Source organism: Bidens hawaiensis, unplaced genomic scaffold (genome assembly GCF_021521415.1).
Source record: "Bidens hawaiensis isolate Kalapana, Puna unplaced genomic scaffold, B.hawaiensis_p1.1 tig00018026_1, whole genome shotgun sequence".
NCBI lineage: Eukaryota > Viridiplantae > Streptophyta > Magnoliopsida > Asterales > Asteraceae > Bidens > Bidens hawaiensis.
In genome coordinates, this window is record NW_027492718.1 from 254,059 (window position 1) to 277,456 (window position 23,398).

Below are 23,398 nucleotides of genomic sequence, written 5' to 3' on the forward strand. Positions count from 1 at the left end.
AACGACTGGATAACAGTTGGATTCTTCTACATGTTGTGCATGCAATAAGTTTAAATATAAAACATTTGCTGCAATTCATATTATTTTTTTATACAAATTAAATTATGGGACGATAAGCTTAGACTCCATTATATTTGATCGACTAAAGATAAAACGCCAAACCATGCAACTTTATGTGTACGCATATGATTGAGTCATGTTTATTATTAAAATAACACATATTATAATATTGTATTCATAAAAATCGTAGCATTGATTGGTTGGGTAAGACAGAGACTCTTTAAACCAGCAACTGCAAACTTTATGATACTTTCACAAGGATAAAAAAAAGTATAATTTTGATATATTAATTGTAATAATAATGTTACAAACAAGTTGAACGCATACAAAGGGGTCTATAAACTCAAAATCTTTGGAGATTATGAAATTAATCCCAAAGAAAATTAGAGCAAAAACATACTTAAATCCCCGGTATGATTCACAAATTATTGATGGCAAAAACCCTAATCTTGATAATTAGTGCTTCCCATCTAAAAAATTATTGCCAAAAAGATAGAGAACTTCATAATTATATTAATAATCATAGCACTCACTAAACTTGCATATCTTGCTTCCTTTCTTTGATGAAGTCATGAATTCTTGAGAGAGCAACTTCAAGTGTTTCTTCACTCATATTCGCAAAACAAACCCGAAACCACCCTGGTTCGGAACAATGGCAAGACGATCCAGGCGATATGTTAAGCCGAACTTCGTGCATAATCGTGTTCCAAATCGCTAATTCGCTCTTGATTGTAGGTTCCTCCAAATATGGACTCAAGTTCATCCAACAGAAAAGACCAGCATTCCCTTTTAAACACTCGATACCCGCCTTTTGGAGTCCATTTATGATCATTTCGTATCGTTTCTTCAATCTTTCGCGGTTGATCTTAATGTATTTTTGTGTGAAATCCTTATCTGACAACATAGATGCCAACAAAAACTGTGTTTGTGAAGAGATTAATGTGAAACTAGACATCCTCCTAGCGGTTGTCACAACTTGATCATTGTATGAATAAACGGTCCCAATTCGAAACCCTGGGAGACCAAGATCTTTCGACAAGCTGTAAACAATGTGACATCTTTTCGCGTCTTTATAGTTTCTTGATTCAAGCACTTCCGCAATGCTAACGAATTCATCGGCACAAAAAGCCGAACCCGAGTAGATTTCATCGGATACTAGGTGAATATTTTTTCGTGTCACGAATTCTAGTAGCTCTTCGAGAACCTTGCGTTGAACGGTTGCGCCCAATGGGTTCGACGGGTTCGTGATGAGCACTCCTTTTACTTTTATGTTCATTGATGTTGCATGATCATATGCTGCTTCTAAAGCTTCTGGTGTAATTTGAAAACCATTTGAGCTGTCACAGTGAATTGGGACAATTTGTACACCAGTTCTCCACCTTAAATCTCTGTCAAATCTGTGCATTATTTGATGGTAAAAATGTCAATAAAGACTGTAAATAATTTTTCAAGTTTCTGACAAATGTTTTGTGTCCAATAATTGGTGGCTGCTACCTACCCTGGATAATAAGGTGTTGGGACCATCAAAGCATCACCAGGATCAGCCAAAATGAAAGTTAAAAGCTCATTAGCTGCAGTTGCACCAGCTGTCAAGACAACTCTATCAGGGTTGAATTTTGCTTTACCTCCTCTTACTTGTTCCATGAAACTTGCCATTGCCTATATATAACAAATAATAATTAATAATTAAACAAAGTTAAGACTTTTTTTTATCACTTTTGCAACAAATATAATCATGGGGTTGCACATTTTTCTTTTTAAAAAAAAGGTGGTACCTTTCTAAAGGATTGAAGCCCATGATAATCTTGAAACAAAGCATTCTCTCTAAAGCCAGAAACTTTTTGGCCCCAGTTTGCTGATTCAAGATTTGTTTCCAAATATTCTTCAAGTAAATCAAAGGACACCTATATAAAGTGATCACAAAAATCAGTAACATGTAAAAATATTAAAGTCTTGAAAGTTTGAATACTTTAATAAGTTGTGTGTCATTGCTTACTTGATTTTCAGCTAGTCCCATTTGAATGACCCCAGAAGGATTATCTGTTTCATGATAAGGGTTTTCATCATAAGCCTTCCATCCAGCAAAATATGGAGAGTTTTCACCATGGGTTTGTGAGACTGCTATCTTTGACAATCCAACACTTGGTTGCACAATCTCAATTGCCATGAGTTCTATATATATATATATATATAAAAGTTTTCTTGAATTCAAGTTTGAAGGAAGAAACTTTAGAGCTAGAGAGAGAGATGGGATGAGAGAGAGAAAAAAGTGAAAAGAAAGTGTTTGATGAAAACTTTGACAAAACACCCCTATATATAGGAAGTGTCTAAATTCAACATGCGACACACATATCAAAAAGGTTAGTGGGGTTCACTTGCAACATGCCAATATAATTTAATTTAATTTAATTCAATTCAATTTATTTTATCTTCAATAAATTGGCAAAATGAAGCAATGATTAATTGTTTAGAATAAGGTAGCAAGTAGCAAGATCAAAACCAACCTTTTAAAATTGTGTAATTTAATAAGAAACTAATAATTTCCATAACCACATATATTATTATAAAAAAGACCACCAATCATAATACCTCCTTATGATGATGTTTTCTACGTGGGCTGAAGTGTGTGGAATTAAGGGGTTGGGGTTTCGATCTACATTTGTCAAGAAATTAATAAACTGAGTAATATTATGTATTATTTAATATGCATTATGTTATGTTAAATATATATAATTAATATTTTCCCATGCCTCACGAGCCAATTCTTTACTGCAAATATATTCATGCTAATCAAACTCTTAATCAACATTAAATGTCAATATATTTTGTGTTTGTCGTGCGTGTCAATTTATTAATTTTAATCTGTTTTATATAATAAAAATTATAGATATTTTTTAGTTTTAAGTTGCATAGTTGTTTTCATATTAAAAAAATAATACATTTAATTTCTCTAATTAGTATGTTCGTGAATTTTCTCTTAAAAGTTTATTTACATATAAGTTCACTTAGTAATTAGTATGTTAAAACTGCTTAAATTAAGTAATATGATTATACATGAATATTATTAGTAACATTTTATTACGTAAACTATATATTAATTATCGATATAGTGGTGGTCTTCTGGTTGCCGTGGTGGTTGATAGGCAGTCTAATCAAGAGAGAAAGAGGGTGGCAGCGTCCGGTTGGTCTTCGTGTTGTGTTTAACTTTAACCCTAGTTTTTCTGATAAACCATTATGGGTAATCACGTCGAAAAATTTGTCATAAAATCCCTCGAATTTCCGACAGTAATATTAATGATCTCGGAAGCCCATATGTAATTATTGATGAATTTATGAAGGATTTGGCAATTGTTTTCTCTAATTTGGGATTTGCTATTTATTTGCTCTAAACTACATTTTAAACATCACTAAATCTTGGGTTTTATCACTTGATGTAAGAATCGGAGCTTTTAAATTCCAAGAGCATAATTGGCTACCAATGAACCTTATATCATGTGTTATTTGATTGGTCTTGTTACACAAACTTATATTACACGTGCTAACATATATGTCATCTTGATTATAAAACAAATACCTATGGATTTGTTTTGATATACATTTATAGTTTACATAAAGCCATGCCATGATTTCGAATAGTTTTAAATATTAATTACAAATCTTACAGATAAATTACAATACATTTTCGAATACAACAAATTACACAAAGTGATATTATGCCATAAGATTCTCAGAACATATGACACATCTTCCAGATAAATAACATTATCTTATCAACGCTCACATTTATTAACGTAGAGGGTTTTATGCAAGAAATATAGATTTTAATCTCATTAACGTTGCAACTCATGCCCCAATTGCTTGGATGGGGCAACATATACAAATAAACAACATTTATATTGTGCATGTGGGAAAACATACAAACATAGGAAAACAGCTCCCGGTAACGGCTTGCCTATTTGGGATAAGTTTAGTAAAAGACGCATCAATGACGGAATGTTTTAATTTCGAAATCATATATTCCAACAAAATGCTAACTAAGATATACACTCAATAGTAACTCCTCCCTAGACTATATTTGAAATACTCGGTTTTACAATTTTTCGAAACGTCAAAAAACTGATGGTTAGTCTTTAGTCAGTTTTACATATATAGAATGTGAAACTGATGGATTTCTAACTGAAACCCGTCAATAAATGGCTCCACATCAATATTCGTCTAAAAAGTTTGGGTTGGAATATCGAAAAACCAAACCCTTATTACTAGCGAATGAGTGAGGCATTACATACAGAATCTTGAGCCCACACGACAATCGTCTAAAAAGAATAGGGAGATCATGTTATCAAAAATCCAATCCCATATCACTGATGTAGTACTGAGGAAATCTTCGTCGGTGATGCTCTCCCACTAAACTAAATAGTATTCTGAATCAAATGCTATTTTAGAAAATGTTTTAATTTATTTTTGGGAAGTTCGTCAGTAATAATTGAAAGAATGCGCGCGTCAATAACTAGTTGTCAACAATATTCATTTGTTTAGCCGGTGTATTGTTTGTTTTTAAAAAATGTTTATGTTTATATCTAAGAGGGCATATCCTTCATGATTTTAATAGAAATGAATATAAAAAAAGCTATAAATATTGAATTTATTTCATCACTTAAGCACATATGTCTTGGTTTCTTATGAAGTATATAGTTGCCAACATGTAAAAAAAAACTCAAAGGGGACAACCAACATTAAATTACATAGAAAAGTAGACAACATTCCTAGTATCAAGACTTTTAATCAAAAGTATATTTGTCTAGTAAAGAAATCAAACATTAGGAAGACATATTCAAGTATAAACACCACTAAACAGCTAATTGTTTTGTCCTAAATTTGCAGTCAAAGGACAATGTTAGATTCCTTTAATAATGTTTAGTGTAGTTTTGTCCTAAATCTCCAACCAAAAGGGGGAAAATGTATCAAATCCCCCAAATTTGCGTCAACTAGGTTTAGGATTGTCGGTAATGATGCCTTTTTTTTCTTTTTAACTTGGAATCAAAGCATGTTTGATACTTGATAGGTTACAATACCTATTGTAACATGGAACCCCTTTTAAACTAATATATATTAGATTTGAAAATCATGTTAGAAACTACCGCAAGAAATACTACTACTACTAATAAATATAAACTTGGGTGACAAGGTGGAACCCCTTTTAAACTAATATGTCTTAATGCATCGTAAGGGTGTTAATTGTGTCGCAGGTTGAAATGTACAACACGAACCCAACTCATATTATTATTTATGTCAAAGATTTTGATCCTAACCCGTATACAAATAAATTCATGTTGATCAAATTCATGTTGACCAAAACATGACCCGTTTAAGCCCATTTTATAAAAAAAATTTAAAAAAAAATTGATATAATTTAAAGTTGATAGAGTAAATGAGTAATACAAATTTATTTATTTTTCTAAATTATTTAAAATTTTGAAAATAAATTGAAAATTACAGGTGTAACTTCATAAAATGGAAACTAAAAAACATGAAACAAAAAGTCTATAAGGTAAAGTTATAATAGAAAGGAAACAAAAATGAGAAGTGTGAGAAGGATCTGTGACTACACAAAAAACCTCATTAAAAATAAATTAAAAAATAATAATAAAAAAATCATAACTCAAAATATAAATAAAAAAACAAAAAATTTTAAAAAACTAAAATGTTTCCGCCATCATTCTCGTTAAAAAAATAAAAAAATGTGAAGAAAAGACGCAAATGCCGAGATCAAAGACACAATGACGAAAATGAAAAAAAATACAATTATAACTAAAAAACCGCACAATATAACACAATGCCAAATAAAATATAAAACAATATTGTTAAGTAATATAACACAATATAAAGAAAAAAAAGACACAATGTCAAGGAAAAAAACACAATCAATGACGAAAATAAACACAATGATCGATAAACAAAAAGACACAACGACTTTTTTCACTCACCATTGTGTTTTTTTATTTAAGAAACGAGAAAGACGGAGAAACATTTTTGTGTTTTTTTTTCATTTTTTTTTATTAAATTTTGAGTTATGATTTTTTTTTTTAATTTTTTAAGAGTTTTTTTTGTGACTACAAATTCTTCTCATTTGTGTTCCCCTTTGCAGAATAACTTGATCCAAAGTTTATAATCACAAATTATTATTTATTTAAATAGTTAAACGGGTTAACTGGTCAATTTATTTTTATACGATCAACCCTGGAAGCTAACCAGTTTTTTAAACAAACCATGTTAGTTGACTCTGAACAATTTTTTTTATCGGGTTCAGCTCATGTTTAGGGTTGTGTCAACAGTTGCATGCGGCCACTAATTTTACTTGTGCATTTGCTACGTAAAGTTTCTTGAGATTTACCTACATACATGTTCCAACTCAAAACATGAGAATCTTCAAAAAAATGATAATATAAATTGAAAAGTTATACTTACGTGGAGAATTGTAGATCACACAGTTTAAAGCTAGTTATTAAATGGATTAAGATAACAGCGTATATAATGTGTGTGTGTAATTTGAAATCTCAAATACGCGTTTGTATATATTTTGTTTGTATCAAATTGAGTTACACCAGGCTGGATGTTGTTTAGGATTTGGTGAGAGATATGAATGGAACTAGGAAGATAAGAAGAAATTGAGTTGGTGAACGATCTATGAAATCTTATGACATAAACAATATTTTAACTACCCTTAAATATACCCCATTCAATTATACACGATCTTTGCCGCAAGATTTTCTTTTAATTGTTGTTTCATTGGTTATTGTTATGTTATGATACTATTTACTCACACCCACAAAAATATAAACTTGATATCTCAATTACTAAATAATACTCATGAAAAGAAGGCAACAAAAGGCTTTTACCATGTATATAGTTAACATGATGGTGGTTTGATATACATGCTCTCTCAACTTTTAGGAAACAGAAAAAAAAAAAAAAAAAAAAAAAGCTAAATATTGTTAGGTTATTGTTTTAAGTGTTTAAAAGGGTCAAATTTGGTTAAATGATTAGCTAATTTGTGAGCTAATGGTAGATGATTATTAATTTATTGGACCCCTCTATTCTCTATAACATGACATTATTGTTAACTTTATAACTTTGTTTATATATATGTTAATTGACCTATGGTACACAAACAAGAGAAGAAAAAAGTTTTGCCCGGTTGCTCACCCTACATACCCTTTATGATGCAAGTGTTAGCGTGGGTAATAAAGTTAGGCTATATAAACGACTTCTATGTAATGAATGACTAATTAAAATAATAAAGAGCACAATGTACGTTTGAATTTGATAACCTTGCTATCCAATGAGTGGTCACTATGTTCAGTATGTAAAATTTATTCACAAAATACAAGCCGAGTTCTTAGTTTGACACCCTACATTAAAAAAAATAAAAATCAATTAATATAAATTAAAAAGTTTGTCATTTACGGAATCCATGCATCTGGTTCCCACACATCAGGGGATATAGTTTCACGGCAGTCGAGGAGTCAACGAAGGACATAACCCGAAAAAGGATAGGTTTATTGTTTACACGTGAGATTCTTTGCCGTTCAAAAGCATCTACTAATACTCACATTCAATGTATTTATCATAAGATATATAAAAAAAACCTTAAAAATAACATGTTTTACATGAAAGTAACAAAAAAAAATATATGCTCGATCTGAAGTTATATGGTACTAGCTTTTAGCCTCCATATTACTGTATTATTTTTATATTTGTTGTTTTTCATATTATGAATAATTTTTTTTTGGATTTTAATTTAATCTATTGTAAGAAAGTTTATAATATACTTGGATCTATTTTGATTAACTTAGTTTTAGTTATATTCATTTATGGATGAAACATTGAATTAATCATCTATATAATGTTTTATATTTGTTCGTTTTTTTCGATTAAGTGTGTTTATTTATATACATTTTATGCTCATTTACGTTTGTTCATTTATGTTCGTTACTTTGTTCAATTATGTTCATTTACGTTTATTTATGTTAATGAACTGTTCATGTTAATTTTAAATGAAAGAATATTTAACTCGTATATGCATTAGAGAGCATTAAGATCAAAAACTAAATCAGACATGCTTTTAAAAATTTAAGATAACATAATATGTTAGTAATTTGCCACTAGCAACAACCATTCTAGGTCTGAAATCAAGGTTGGCGTGGTGGTGGTGGTATAAGTGATGAAGATGAAAACGAGTTGACCCAGATAGAGTTTCATAAATAAAAGAGGAGATAAGGGGCGACTGGATCTAAACCGATAGTCAATTAACCGGTGTTCATTCGACGATTCAGGAGAAATACAACAAAGAAGGGGCAATTGATGTAGGTGACGATGGTGGTTGATGTGCGAAAAGGGAGGTTAACGATGGAGGGTGGTAATATGAAGTTAACCGGTGATGGAGAATATGTAGAGGGGATAAATTAAATTAAGGTTTGATAACAAAAGAGTTTTTCAGATAAATGAGATGTTGTAACCCGTTGGCTATCCGGGCTTGGTGAAACCAATGTCTTGCTTATTTGTTTCGGTCCTGTTAAAACTTTATATATCTTTTTATATATAACACAAACCGAGCTACATCTGGATAATGGGTAAGCGAGCAACAAGTTGCGCCGCTATCCCCTTTTGAATCGCAAAGCCTATTCTACTAAATATAAATCCTTGGTTCCTCGGGCTCTGCGAGTCACTATGGACCACCTTCTGCACCCGCTCCAAGAAGCGAACCGCCTCGGGAGCTAGGGATCCAAAAGTGTCGAAGGCAAATGGAATGAACACGTGCTGATTCTCCAAACACGATGTCTCATGATTAGCAACCTTCCTAGACTCCGCTCTCAAAACCGCCTGTCCCGGTACGAAGCCACTGTCTCTCAGCCCCACCAACGGGGACACCCCAGTGAGGTCAACACACGCATGCTTACCCCCTGCCCAGCCAAACACACGTGAGATGTTATAACCCAAAGGTTATCCAGGTTTGGTGAAACCCATAACCCCACGAAAATGATTGTTTTATGATGAAATTGTTTCACAAATAAATGAGAAATTATTGTCTGTTTATTAGAGAATATGGATTATTATTATTATTCTTTTAATCACGGACAAGTCAAAATGAAGAACATACCTCAAAACAGTTTGGTTGACAATATTTCAATAGCTGATTTCCTCTAAGATATTTAGTGCCCAAGAACAAAAGTTGTAATAGCTTATATTCTCCATTCCATTGAGCTCATTCTTGGCTTCTTGCCCTGCTGAAATTTACAGTTCTTTTATATACTGTTAGCAAAGCTAGAACCAAACCAAAAATCAAATTCAATTTTTGGTTTGGGTTTAGACTATATGAACAAGATTTAATTTCAAGTTTTGACAAAGAAATTTAAACCGAACTTAGTAATCGGAAAACCAAACTGATAAACACTCGTGTCTTTTGGTACTCAGGAGGGGATTTTCAAGGAGGGGAACATCTTGGAATTTTTTTCCATACAAACACACTTGAGTGTTGAGTTCTAATCTTATCTACAACAAAAGCATCTCTACTCGGTAACCCAAAAACAATGCTAAACATATATGCGACATGAAATTTTTTTTGGATAAGTGATTTATAGGAAGTCTCCACCATATTAACTAAAACCACAATGTTTGAGCTACTATTAGACAAAACAACAATATTGATTGACAATGAGGGCTAAATTTTATTCACCATGGGTTAAGCAATTACTTTTTTTTTATAAATTATAAAAGATAGCTATTTTGTGCCAAGAACAACTGTTATTATCACAAGAAGCAATCTTCTTTGAAAACAGACACTTAAACTCATAATGATGTTAATATCATTGAAAAAGTATGATACTATTTTACACATTGATCCAACAGTAATATTTACCATATATGTTGACAAATATATATTTCAAAAGTGAGCATGCTTATACAAAGATAAATGTTAACACATGAGAATACATAGAGTTTGTAATTTATAAAAGAATGAAGAGTATAAAGTAGAAAAAATGAAAGTAAATATGTAAAAAAATGTGGATACAAAGCTATATATCAAGGTTTCATGCCCGTCAACATCAATATGTATTATGTTTTGTTTCCTAACAAAACATAATGGTTGTTTACCAAGGAAATGGGTTTCACTTGTTAGTATGACCAAGGGACGACCCGGAGGAGCGGTGACCGCCTCGTGGCATGTAGTTGATTAACAAAAATTATGTATGATTTACATATAAAAAAGAAACTTTGAACAAAATCTTACCAAATGGTTATTTGGTGCAATTGATAGTGTTGGGTGTATGAAACAAAAAGGTTTTATTTTCAAATCCTTGGAGTGACATTTAAAAAAAAAAGAAAGAAAAAACTGGGCCATTTTCTTATATGGGCTAGAGATAGTATTCTATACTTGCTTTACCTAAATAAAAAAAACAAGTCCCACTTGTATTTTTGTTACTTCCATTTGTCATACTCTCCAAAAATCTACTTTTTTGCATGTTCTCGGACCAACAGACACACCACTTGTAGGATGCCCATTTGCTTCACGGACACTGGATCATGCCTTTTCAGTTATTCCTTGACCAAACACCATAACCTTTGCAAGATATATTAAACAATGGTTGCTTGATTACATATTCAACAGTCAACACAATGATATCTTTTTTAACAAAAACATATTAGCTTTTCATAATCATAAAAGTGAACCATACCATAAAATATTTGTTAATTATATATGTTGTTAAAAACCTTGCAAATAAGTTTAAAGTTTAAGAAGCAGGTGACTTAAATATTAATTGGAAAGGTTTGGATTAAACAATTTTGCTAGTGGTGTTTGTTGGCCTTTTAATCATAAAGTATGGAAATACAGTCGCAAGCCAGCTTAGAAACCGTGGAGTATACCCCTATCATATGACATTGGGACTTTAACTTACTAATATTTAAATCCTAACCATTTTGACCAACTGTTGGGAAGGTATGGTTGAACAAGTCAAGTGGCTAAAGCTTTTAGTTGCTTCTAAGCATGGTGCAATTTATATTTTTAGTTGTTGATAATATGGTCTACACTCTACATGCACATACTTTTTCGGTCTTTGTTATATTTATATCTATTTTTTACATAAAAATGTGATGTTTGTAAAATGGATTTTGAAATCACGCAGACATAACATTTGTTCAAATGAGCTAGAAACTGTGACTCTAGCACTTTCTGAATAGCAAAACTAAGTTGTTTAAAAATAGCATTCATAGATGATGAGATCATAATATTATTATTCATGACATGTTGGATATAACTAATAAGTAGTTCTACAGCCTTATGCACTAGGACACCAAATATATCAAACGTGAAGAGGGTAAACAGGTGTTGGTTGCCAAGACTGTTTTCTCATGTTTGATCACTTTACATCATGCCGCTTTTAATGCACCTTGGCCCATTGTAAATACACTACTATCCAAGCCCCTAAGAGGGGAAACCCTTGTCAGATCTACACATGCTTGTTTCCTTCCTACCAATCCAAAGAACAAAATATCACCTGGTCTAAGAGTTGCTGACTTTCCATCCCACGACTACGTCAAGAAGTTCACATGTGTTTCTTTTTTAATTGAAATCTCAACGCACATGAATATGTCAAAGAACACATCCCTAACCAAATAGTGTCCGTCATTGAACCCAAAACATAATCTCATGTAAAAAATCTAAAAAGCTGTAATGTTAAGCCCATGTAAATAAATAAATAAAAATAATTTTAAATCATGTGGATACAATTTTGTTTAGTTACCATCATGAATTACTAAAATTTATTGTTATTGTTTCATTTTAAGAATAAATAATTCTCGTCATCTCGTGTAAAACATGGAGATAGCTGGCTAGATATGGATATATACAAGGTTTTTTTTTAAATGGCCTTAAGGTTAAACTTTCACATAGAGGTGCACAAACCGGTTTTTTTAAAAAAACCGGTTCGGTTATTAACCGGACCGGTTTTTTTTGGCCCGGAAAAAAACCGGTTCGGTTAATAACCGGACCGGTTAATAACCGGTTTTTTGCTGTCAAAACCCTAACCGGTCTAACCGGTTAGGACCGGTTTAGAAACAGGTTAGAACCGGTTAATAAACCGGTTTTTTTATTAACCGTTTTTTTTTTTTTTTTTTTTTTTTAATTTCGCGGTTTCAAATACGAATATTTGTTTTTTATATTTTGTACTTAATAAAGACCATTATTTTTTCACAGTATAAACAAACCGGTAACTACAAGGCAAAACGGTAACTACAAGGCAAAACGGACTGACCGAAGCCATTCTTTGCTTTTGTTGCTAGGGTTCTTTGCTTGGAAGATGAGTATGAGTGTGTGTTGGTGAATGTGTTTTCAACAAACCAAAGATTAAAAACACATAACTTTCATTTATAGTTTTTACATTAAAAATACAAACATTAAATCGTTATCGCATATTCGTAACTCAAAAATACAAACATTAAATCATTAACACTGAAGAAATCTCTGCCAAGAACTGTTGTTCATGATTTAACTCAAAAATACAAACATTAAATCGTGAACTAGCAGATGCTCCTGTTGTTCCCAATCGCAGTTTGTTCATGATTTGCCTCCATGTTTGCTGTTTCTTTAACTAAATTAGAAAAATCCAAATCAACAAGTAAATAAGAGCACATATTAGGAAAAAGAATGCTTAGACACGATTACATGAACAACTTGCTGTTTCTTACTCATGATTTGCCTCCATGTTTGCTGTTTCTTTAACTAATTTTCTTCGCTACCCGATCCCGAGCTATTTCTTAGGTAATCGTCGTACGCGGCTTCTTCATCGGTCATTGGTTGAGTGTGTCCTTCATTGACCTCGTCTTCATACAAGCCCGCTTCATACTCCATTTCCCCCTCGAGTGAGCGTTGATGTTGTGCCCTATCTAAAGAGTCCAAGTAATCCTTGTAGCAAATCGACATCTCTATAGCTGGTGCAGTGAGTCGAGTCCTCCTAATCGATATAACCCTGCCAGAAACAGAAAAAGCAGACTCCGAAGCTACCGTGGAAGCTTGGACCGTTAGTAAATCTTTGGCCATGGCGGCGAGGATCGGAAACTCATCCTCCTTACCTCTCCACCAAGCCAGCAAATCAAGACTTCTAAATTCATCCGGAGTCATGTGTTTCACAAAGTTGGTACCACCATACCTTCCAAGTTCACTGCTTGGGGTGTTTACCTTTTGACGTTTACCGGCGTCTTCCCAAATCATGTAGTACATCCCCATTTCAAGGTCGGTTTGGGATTGGGATTGGGCAACAGCTCTTAACGAGTCATGAATTTGGTCGAAATGTTGCCAAACATCATGGTTTCGTTTCGTGGGGATGACCCGAACGACCGTTTCTCCCGTGTTCGAGGCACCCATGTTGACGGATGAAGCAGCACTTTGGGAGGCCATGATAATCGACTACGAAATAAGAGTGGTATACTCGAGTATGAAATAAACGACTACGAAATAAGAGCGTATGGAGTGGTAATGTGGTATAATTGAGCGTGAGATAACAAAATAATCGCGTATGAAATAAACGTTTAGAGCGTTTGGAGTTGTATAATCGAGTGTGATCTAACCAATACCCAACCTAAACTATATATAGATGTTTGTGGGGGTAAAATGGTAAAAAAAAAAAACGGTCCAAAAACAAAAAAAACGGGCATATAGCCGTTATAAACCGGTTTTTTTATAAACCGGTTAACCGGTTTTTCCATAACCGGTTAATAAAAAAAACCGGTTTTTCCATTAACCGGTTCGTTAACCGGTTTTGGATCTAGAACTTGTAACCGAAAGACGAACCGGCGGTTTCTAAACCGGTCAAACCGGTTTTTAAAAAACCGGTTTTCGTAAAAACCGGTTTCCGGTTTAAACCGGTAAACCGGTTCCCCAACCGGTTTTTTTGGCCATCTCTACTTTCACATCAAAGTTATAGTATAATCAACTTTAATTAAGCATTTCTTAATTATTTATAAAATACTTATTACATGAAAAGTCAAAATTATTATTTTTGGACCAAATATGAGCATGCCTAAAGGGTTGGTCACTTGGTCTTAGGAACAAGACTTATATAATTGGGCTTTTAATATGGGCCATATGGTACACATTACTACACAAAGTTTATGTATTTATATCACTAAATTATTATTCAGGGGGTAATATTGACACACTCAAAACAATTTATAACACTCCTTAAACCCTAGCCCTCTTTTATCATTATCATTCATCATCCTCAAATTAGGGTTTTGCGTTAACATCTGCTCAAATTCAACCACACAATGCTTCTAATTGAATCTCAAAACCTCATAAAGCCACACAATTTGAAGTATTTAACCAGAGATGAGTACGAATTAACAATTAATCAGTCGATTCAAAGCCTCTTGGACTCACTACAAAACCCTAATCTTGATTTATCCAGTTTCACTACAAAATTTGTGGAATTGATGCAAGAAAAACCCAATTCACATCTCGAAACCATCTGGGTTTTATCGGGTTTAACATTTAAGATTAGTAATCACGAAAAAGATGGTATCTTGGATCAATTATCAGCTGTGAAAGATCTTTTTCAGTCTGTAACAACCTTGTCGGCTTCGAGTAGTCCTGTGGTTTCCATCGCACTAACAGCGCCTGTTATTTATAAACTTTATTCGGTAATTATTGATTTGAAGAGTAAAGAAGTGGGTTTGATGAGTAAAAAGAAAGCAAGGAGAGAAATTAAGTCATTTGTTGATGTAATTTTGGGGTATTTTAGCATATGTTGTGAGGGGTTAAATAGTGATGATGATACCGGGTTGATCAGTCCGTTAAACGATTTGATATCGATTTGGGTGCGTGGTGAATCAACTGAAAATGGATCAAAGCAGTTTTTTCCGCTTTTGAGTGATGAGATTACGCATTGGGTTAATGAGAAAAGTGGTGGTAATATTGGGGTGCTGGCTGGAGCTGTGATTGTGGAGGCGCTTTTGTTGAAATTGTGTTTGAAGTTTAGTGACGGGAGTTTGAAACAGGAGCTGCAGAATGAGTTGAGGACTTGGGCAGTTTGTTCCATAACCGGGTTTCATAACTTTTACTTATTCGGTAAATGATCAGTTGACTTTCTTTACAATTTGGATATGTTTTCTTACTAATTATATATAATTTATATAATGTGTTGTAAGCAGTCTTTACACATTGTTATGTTAGCAACATTTGAAACCCTTATAGATGATAAATAGATGTTTGACACCAAATATTTCATGATTTTACAATTTATTAATTTGATTTATATTGTGCTTTTATGGTTTCAGATATACTCGTTAAGATGCTCCTGGAACCGAATTTGCCCGTGATGTCCCTATTGGTTAGTCAATTTCAGTAGAATTATGCTTTGTTATGACCAAAGATAACATTTTTGTAGCTGTTTTTTATTTAGTGATAAGTATAACATGGTTATACTTGTGATTTGGTTTTCAGAGTTCTGAAGATGAATCTTTGTTGAGGAAAGTGTTATATGATGCTGTTATATTACCCGACTTTTCATTCCTTCGTCTGGACAAAGTAGGTCATATCCCAAAGAGCTACATAAAGAATAATATCTTTGCTAGACTTATGGTTACTCATGAAGCCATTGAGTTACTGAGGTATAAATTTCCTTTTGATATCTTTAATATAGAACCAAACTCCAATTTTGAATATCTTATGAGTGTATATTCGGTTGTAGGAAAAACAAAGATTATACAGAAGTCGTTTCTTACACAAGTGCATTCTCCGATTCCCATTTACCGACACTTATCACAAAATTGGTGGCAAGTGAGCTTGGTGTTAATGGAAATGCAAGTCAACCTAAAGGATCATCACCTATGGCATTTTTAAGTAAGTGGTACTATTTTGTAGTTATAGTTAGTTTAAGCATCATACTATTTTTGAATCACATTATAGAGTTTAATTGTTGACCATGTTTGACTGACACTTTTTCAACAGAGTGGTTGCTTGACCTCGAGGATCAAGGTTTGAATATGACTGATGGGTTCATTTCAAAACACCGTGCAAGATTAGTTGGTTACGTGTCAAGCTTGGATCTTGACTCACAGTCCCACAAGCCAAATGCTGGGAAAACTGAAGATGATTTAGAGTTCTTCATTGATAATAAAGGTAATGATGAAGATGAAAAGATCGATGATTCCATGAATGATGCTTTTGTTGCTGCTGCGCGAACTATGCAGTCTGATACATACGAAAGTGGAAAGAAACGAAAAGAAAGACATGCTGAAAAGAAGAAAGACGGTGTCAAGTTTCAGCGGTACAACCTTGCAGACCATTCGGGGTCAAAGTCTGGTAAAAAAGCTGGTTTGTTAGAGAAAGATGTTTCCCATAGTGAAAGTGAAGTGGAAGATCCCGACTCAGATGAAGATCTTGACTAAAGGAAAATGATTCAATTTTGAATGTTGAGAATTTTTTTTAATTTGTCAATTTCTGATTAATGTATCTTCATGTCAATGTGAAGTTGTGAACTACAGTTGTAGGTTTATTGTGTACAACTCTTATTGTTCTATTGGCTTCTTTGAACTTTCCTGATTTAGTTATTCATTTGTTTATTTATCAATTTAATTTCTAAGTATTTATTTATTTTTCATATTCTCATACTTCTCAAAGTCTTCTATATTGTATTCTTAATAAGATATTTCATGCATATAAAGTAATTAAATATATATAAAAACAATTTAAATAAATACATAAAATAGTAAACGAACTCAAGCTTAAAAAACGATTCACTAGCCAAATATGAAAAAAAAAAAAAGTTGAATCAAACCGAGCTCGAGCTCAGGTTTGTCTCGTCTCGTTTACACCCCTAATTATAATAGAAGTGGGGATAAATCTCAATAAAATCTAAATGTATCATATCCTTCAAGTAAAGAGTAGTCCTATATTAATGGTGGTTGATTTGTCTAGTAAAAGATTGTACATTGAAATAATCTTGCAAACAACACGTTCTTTGACTCCATCACTCACAAAAAGAAAACCCCACCATATCTTTTTATAATAATTGCATATATAAATACACTAAAAAAGAATCTCTTTTCCCATTTATTTACATTTGCCTAATCATCCAGGAATCATATAAGTAACACCCAAACCCAATCAATCATTTAATAAAGTGACCATTTATATTGTTAGTGCCTATAGAATATGTTCCCTAAACCAATAACTCATGCTCTTCTACATGATCCTCACCTAGCTTCTCTCAATATTGTGTGAAACCAAAGCATAATGGCAGTGAGTAACAACATTATAGCTACCATAAACTTTATAGCACTAATATGTTCAATCCCAATCATCTTCACCGGTATTTGGCTCGCTTCGAAACCCGATAACCACTGCATCCGCTCGCTCCCTTGGCCGATTGTCTTCATCGGGGTTTTGTTCCTTGTTCTAGCCTTAACCGGGTTCATAGGTGCTTATTGTAACCAACAAGGGTTGTTGGCCTTCTACTTGTTCTGTAACGCGGCCTTGATTGTGACCGGGATCATTTTGCTCATACTTGCATATATCGTGACCCACCCGTCCGGGGCGTACTCGGTCCCTGGACGGGAGTATGATGAGTACCATTACATGGGGTACTCGGAATGGCTTCGGGATCATATTACTGATCCTGAAAATTGGGGGAGTATAAAAGCGTGTTTGGCTTTGTCTTCGGTTTGTAAGAAAATGGTTTGGGATTCGTACACTGCACCCCAGTTCTTTGCTTCACGTATCTCCTCTTTGCAGGTATATATATATGTCTTTGAGTTATGTTTTGTGCTTAATTTGTAGCATCATAAATGTGTCATAAAATGTAAAAATCTAACAAAGCTTTTAATTTAGTTTTTTAATGTGCACGAAATTCTTGTCAAGTGTCTACTTTTATTACATTATTTTCTTAACAAGTGGTCATTTTATTTTTATTCTGTATACACGAGACATTTATGATAATATGTGAACATAAAATCATCATCCCTAACAAAGCTTACTTTTACAGTCAGGATGTTGCAAGCCTCCCACGGTGTGCGGGTATCAATATGTGAACCCAATAACATGGATCAATCCTACAAACCTGATGGGGGACGTGGACTGCATCTTGTGGAACAACGACCCTAATCAGTTGTGCTACAATTGTGACTCGTGTAAAGCGGGCGTGTTGGGGAACCTAAGGAAAGAATGGAAGGAAGCAAACATCATATTGATCATAGCTGTGATCGCCCTCATTTGTCTTTATTTTATCGCGTTTAACGCTTACAAGAACATGCATAAAACGCAATCCAAAAAATAAATTTGTGTTTGCCAACATTTAACGTTTGATGTTTATCTTTTTGTTTTTAGGTAACACCTTTTTTGTCAGTCATGCTAAAATGACTTGTACACCATGCATTAAAACTTGTCCATATGAAAATGTGGTTTTCTTGTAGCTAGTGGAGTGCATCTATATATATTCCTCTTTTGCTTTCTTTTATTATTTTGTGCAATTTACTTAACCATACAATACAATACAAGAATATGTTTTTTTTACTTTTGATTTTTGGATTATTCCATTTCTGTCTATCTTAGAGAATTTAATTTAATTTGTTATTTTTACTTTTGAACTTTGGATTATTCCATTTTTATCTATGAGAATTAAATTTAATTTGTTAGTTATTCCTTCAACAATTATTTATGGTTTAGCTTTAGATTTCCCGGTTCTCTTTCATCAGGCTTTCATTCTTTTTTATATAACATGTGAACCATAAGTGTCTATTTCATGCAGTTGCCAACTTTCTTGAGTGGATAACGTACATTGGGTCAGATCGCCAGATCGACCAGGACTCAGAGATATATGTACAACCTGCACGATTATTAGTTTTACTTTCTGATACATTTTCATTTCTTTATCCATCTTTCTTGTTCTAGTGTTCGTCTCCATCTTTATGTTTCTTACATGATATCCAAAAACATGTAGCTACAAGTGATGATAGTTCGAATTTTTGTTGAATGTCAGGGCCAACACAATAGTCATGTTGGATAAAGCTAGGGCTTTGGGGCTTCAAATTAATAAGTGACCTGTTTAGAATTTATTTAATTTATACATGTAGAACGAACATATGAAATAAGATACAATTTATTTGTTAAACTAAAAATAGGCTCTTGTCTAGCGGTCATGACTATGTGTTCTATTTGTACCCTAGACGAGTTCTATTCTTCTAAGAACTATTATATTTTTTATTCCTCACACACTATTTTTTTTCCTCTCATTTTTCCACAAATTTTGTATAGCATTCTACATCCATTAATTTTTTTTTTCTTTTAAGTTGTTAAATATATATAAAAAGACCTTAAGTTTATATTATATTTAAATCACTCATTTTTAAATTAAAGGTTTTAAATTTTATATCCGAAATACGACAATTGCTTGACACATAACAAGAAGTTGAGAGCTTTTAATGCATACTAAAATTATTCACTAATGCAATAATGTATCTGTTCTATAAAAAACTTAATGTTAAAAAACTTATTGTTTACGGTCTCAAACCCGTATAATAAGAAGAAGAGTTTTGTAACAAAGAAATTTTTAAGGTATTCTTTGGTTTTTGAAAAATTGAGTTTGAATTTCAAACGTTATGATGTCCTAGCTTCTATTACCTACACATCAAGTTAAAAATTTTAAATCTCAGGTAGTGTTTGGTATGATGGAATAAAAGGTGAAATACAATTAATCATTTCAAGTGAATGAATTAAAATATGCTTGGTTGTCATATGTTATGAAACTTCTTCCATTTATACGATTTTCATTCCTTTAAGAGGGGTGTTTTTTTTTTTTTTCATTTCTTCAAGGAATGAAATGAACCAATAATAATAATAATAATAATCTCTATTATTTTTATTATATCAATATTATATTATAATTATTTATTTATATTATAGTTATGGTATATTATCAATATTATTATAATATATTATTATTATTTTGCATATTATAATATAACTATTATTATATTAGAATTACTATTATATTTAAATTTTAAGAAGTTAACATTTCATAACGTACATGTGTGTGTGATTCAACGTTTTTACGAGTATGTTTATTAGTATTATTTACTAATAATAATATTCACTAATGATAATAATTATTATCATTGGTGAATATTATAATAATAATTAAAAAGTGAAAAATCATTTCATTTTTACATAGTAACCAAACATGACTATGGAGTGGTAATAATCTATTTCATTCATTTGTCCATTCCATTACCACGTCCATTACCTCATACCAAACAGACCCTCAATGTTTATCATTCCATAAATATATTTAAACCGAACAAGTTATAACATAAAAAGATTGCCTCATCAACCGACTCAAAAAAGAAAAAAAAAGATTAATTAATTAACAATGTAATATTCATCCACAAGTAATCAATCCTTAGATTACTTAATAATCAAGTCAAATTCAAAAATTGAGTTTTGAGTTGCATAAAAATCGGCCATCAACATCTATATATACGTATGTGTATTCATTCTCTCTCACACAAATTCATTCTTCAATTACAAACGACTAGGAACGCAAAGGTTTGGAAATTAATCAAGGCATGGAGTACTCGGCTATCCCGAATCATGAAGAAGAAGAAGAAGAAGAAGAAGAAGAAGAAGAAGAAGAAGAAGAAGAAGAAGAAGAAGAGGTTGCCATTACTGTGAGAGATGATATCCAGAATGAAGAAGAGTTTGTATCTTCATTATATTCCAGCGTGGCACAGCAATCGTAAGTTTGTTTTCGTCTAGGTAATTACTTACTACTGTTGTTGAATGTTGATTGACATATATGCATCGTTCTTTTTTGTTTCAGGGTTACGGAAAACTTTTTGTTTTCGATTCGCACCAGCCTCATGTGTGGATTTGCCATGCTCCGAATTCCTTTAGAAAACAATACGGTGTTTGCACACATTGCCATTGTTGCAACATTGGCCGTTTTATTCCTTAATGGTTATCTTGGGCTGCTTATGGAGCCGTGCTTCAATCTACCATCGTGGGATCTCTGCTTCGTCGCTTTGAAATTCATCGGTTGCTTCTCCACGTTCCTTGCTTCTTTCTCGCTTCTCATGGTCTTAGCTCTTCCCCCGAGCTCAACTGGATCGGGTATTTGCTGGCCTGTCTAATGCTTGGGATCATACTTACATGTCTCTATTTGGATGATCAACAACATTACAAGAGATCGTATCCTCCCAACCGGCTACCTCTTCTTGTGTGTATCATTATTTTCTATGCGTGCGTGATCCCTTTACCCTACGATTGGATTCTGCATCCAGTGTTATATATATCCTTTGGGTTGGAAATTGCATATCACTTGATCACCTACTTGATGTTCATCAACAAGAAATTAGCAAGGAAACCGATCGAGCAACTCAACATTACACACGAGGCGCTACTACCTGTTTAGGACTTGATCATACATTTTGATGCTTAACATTGTACCTAGCTACGATATGTTGTCGTTTTTCATTAGCTTATCTGTTCAACAGTTACTATTAGTGTTTTAAACGAGACTTCTTGGAATATTGTAATATTTTTTTGATTTTTTTACATGGATCATGGTTTGTTCATATTATGTTTCTGTTTCAAACACCATTCAGTGTTGTACGTGTATTATTTTTAGAAAACTTAAAATTAAGACGGAATAAAGACGAAATCAATCTGTAGGCTTTGGTCCTTACTCTTGTTAGGTGAAACCGAAACAATGCATTTTTTTTTGAAAGATTAACTTTTATAAACACCAACACCAACACCAACACCAAACAAGAAAAACAACACCCAAAGGCCACCACCACAAAGCCGGAGAGCAGCCCAAAAAAGAGAAAAAAATTACATGAAATCAAAATTACACCAATTTATCCAAGCTAAAGATCTAAATTTAGACATATACTTGAACCAAAGGAAACCACAAGCCTTTATGTCTCCTATAATCTCTTCCAAAGTAACCTCCTTTCCTCCAAAAACTTTTTTCGTTTCTCGTCTTCCAAAGTCTCCAACAAGAAATTATGATAATTCCATGAAGCACCTCTTTTTCTATAGGACCGAGATTGATGGTCTTGTGGAGCTCCAGAAGGTCTCTAACCGAGAAGCCAAAAATAGGAGGAACCTTGCACCACCGACTTAAATATCCCAGACCACCGCCGCTACTCCACTTGTCATGATATGATCCACCGTTTCTCCCCCCCCCCCCCTATCGCACAAGGGGGGCACCCACTTTCCGTAACCCGTATGTTCCTTTTGTTCAAGAGCACCTCAAGTTGAAGTCTATCCATTTTCGTCCTCCAAACGTGAATGTTGTGTTTATTTGGAACCCATTTGCTCCACTTCATAATTTAGTTATTTCCAACGTTTTTATTTTTTACAATCAACCTTTTAACCGAGCTTACCAAAAATTCGCCATCTTTGTCCCCTAGAAATTCCCACCAGTCCGGCCCGTTAACCCAAACAGCTGCATTTATTAACCTCATGCACTTCTTCCATTCTTCCTTCTTTTCCAACACCAGCTCCAACTGAAATGTCCTCTTGCTCTCCAAAATCTCTCCTTGACTTTACACCTTTTATATCTTTCCAATTTGAATAAAGAAGGGCATGCTTCCTTAAGGCACACGCTGCCCACCCAATTATCCATCCAAAAGCACAACTTTTGCCCATCTCCAACACTACCTTTTATCATGTATACCAAATTTCTTCCATCCCACTTTAACTTATTTATGGACTTAACAAGGTTAGCCCACACACTTGTGTTTCCATTTTTGACCGGAACCACATCCCAATTTCTCAGATGATTATGAACAGAATCAATAATTCTTATCCACAGCCCCGTCTTTCCCGTTTTATATCTCCAACCCCACTTAGTTAATAAAGCGTTATTTATATCTTTGATCCTCGAGATACCTAAACCGCCCTTATCTTTAGGGGTGGCAACCCTCTCCCAAGCCACCCAATGGATCTTTTGTGACTCGTTTGATCCCCCCACACAAAAATCTCTTCATAATCCTCTCAAGGTTCTCCGCTACTTTACTCGGAACCTTGAACAAAGATAGATAATAGACAGGTAAGCTTTCGAGCACCGCTTTAATGAGAACTACCCTTCATCCTATAGATAAAGAGTGAGCTCTCCAAATCGACAATCTTATTTCAAAAATATCCATGATTCCATTCAAATTATTTATTTTGTTCATGTTAGCACTGACCGGAATACCTAGATGTATGAAAGGCATTATACCCAATTTACAACCGAGCACCTCGACCATCTCCTCAATCTCCACTCCATTTACATTGCAA

General features: G+C 33.3%; 3 protein-coding genes across 3 annotated transcripts; 2 read left to right on the plus strand and 1 right to left on the minus strand.

The window, feature by feature from the left end:
* Positions 1-428: 428 nt before the first annotated feature.
* Positions 429-2,227, minus strand: LOC143555209 (1-aminocyclopropane-1-carboxylate synthase 7-like). Its single transcript, XM_077044801.1, has 4 exons — positions 2,057-2,227; positions 1,836-1,964; positions 1,559-1,719; positions 429-1,457 (listed from the first exon to the last, which is right to left on the minus strand). The coding sequence occupies exons 1-4, from the start codon at positions 2,225-2,227 to the stop codon at positions 593-595; spliced, it is 1,326 nt and encodes a 441-aa protein (XP_076900916.1). The 3' UTR covers positions 429-592.
* Positions 2,228-14,283: 12,056 nt separating this feature from the next.
* On the plus strand, positions 14,284-16,700 carry LOC143555210 (uncharacterized). Its single transcript, XM_077044802.1, has 5 exons — positions 14,284-15,181; positions 15,391-15,443; positions 15,557-15,723; positions 15,804-15,955; positions 16,064-16,700. Exons 1-5 carry the CDS (start codon positions 14,383-14,385, stop codon positions 16,501-16,503), a joined length of 1,611 nt encoding a protein of 536 aa, XP_076900917.1. The 5' UTR covers positions 14,284-14,382; the 3' UTR covers positions 16,504-16,700.
* Positions 16,701-17,228: 528 nt separating this feature from the next.
* On the plus strand, positions 17,229-18,402 carry LOC143555211 (tetraspanin-2-like). The gene is made up of 2 exons (XM_077044803.1): positions 17,229-17,848; positions 18,099-18,402. Exons 1-2 carry the CDS (start codon positions 17,351-17,353, stop codon positions 18,387-18,389), a joined length of 789 nt encoding a protein of 262 aa, XP_076900918.1. The 5' UTR covers positions 17,229-17,350; the 3' UTR covers positions 18,390-18,402.
* Positions 18,403-23,398: the final 4,996 nt, after the last annotated feature.

What these genes read in the sequence shown, in the direction of transcription:
- LOC143555209 (XM_077044801.1), bottom strand. Translation starts at nt 2,227, where the DNA reads ATGGCAATTGAGATTGTGCAACCAAGTGTTGGATTGTCAAAGATAGCA. An exon ending in GGCTTCAATCCTTTAGAAAG is followed by an intron (nt 1,720 to 1,835) that starts GTACCACCTTTT and finishes TGTTATATATAG; the next exon opens with GCAATGGCAAGTTTCATGGA. An exon ending in CCAACACCTTATTATCCAGG is followed by an intron (nt 1,458 to 1,558) that starts GTAGGTAGCAGC and finishes AATAATGCACAG; the next exon opens with ATTTGACAGAGATTTAAGGT.
- LOC143555210 (XM_077044802.1), top strand. Translation starts at nt 14,383, where the DNA reads ATGCTTCTAATTGAATCTCAAAACCTCATAAAGCCACACAATTTGAAG. An exon ending in GAAGCCATTGAGTTACTGAG is followed by an intron (nt 15,724 to 15,803) that starts GTATAAATTTCC and finishes ATTCGGTTGTAG; the next exon opens with GAAAAACAAAGATTATACAG. An exon ending in ATCACCTATGGCATTTTTAA is followed by an intron (nt 15,956 to 16,063) that starts GTAAGTGGTACT and finishes CTTTTTCAACAG; the next exon opens with AGTGGTTGCTTGACCTCGAG.
- LOC143555211 (XM_077044803.1), top strand. Translation starts at nt 17,351, where the DNA reads ATGGCAGTGAGTAACAACATTATAGCTACCATAAACTTTATAGCACTA. An exon ending in CACGTATCTCCTCTTTGCAG is followed by an intron (nt 17,849 to 18,098) that starts GTATATATATAT and finishes TTACTTTTACAG; the next exon opens with TCAGGATGTTGCAAGCCTCC.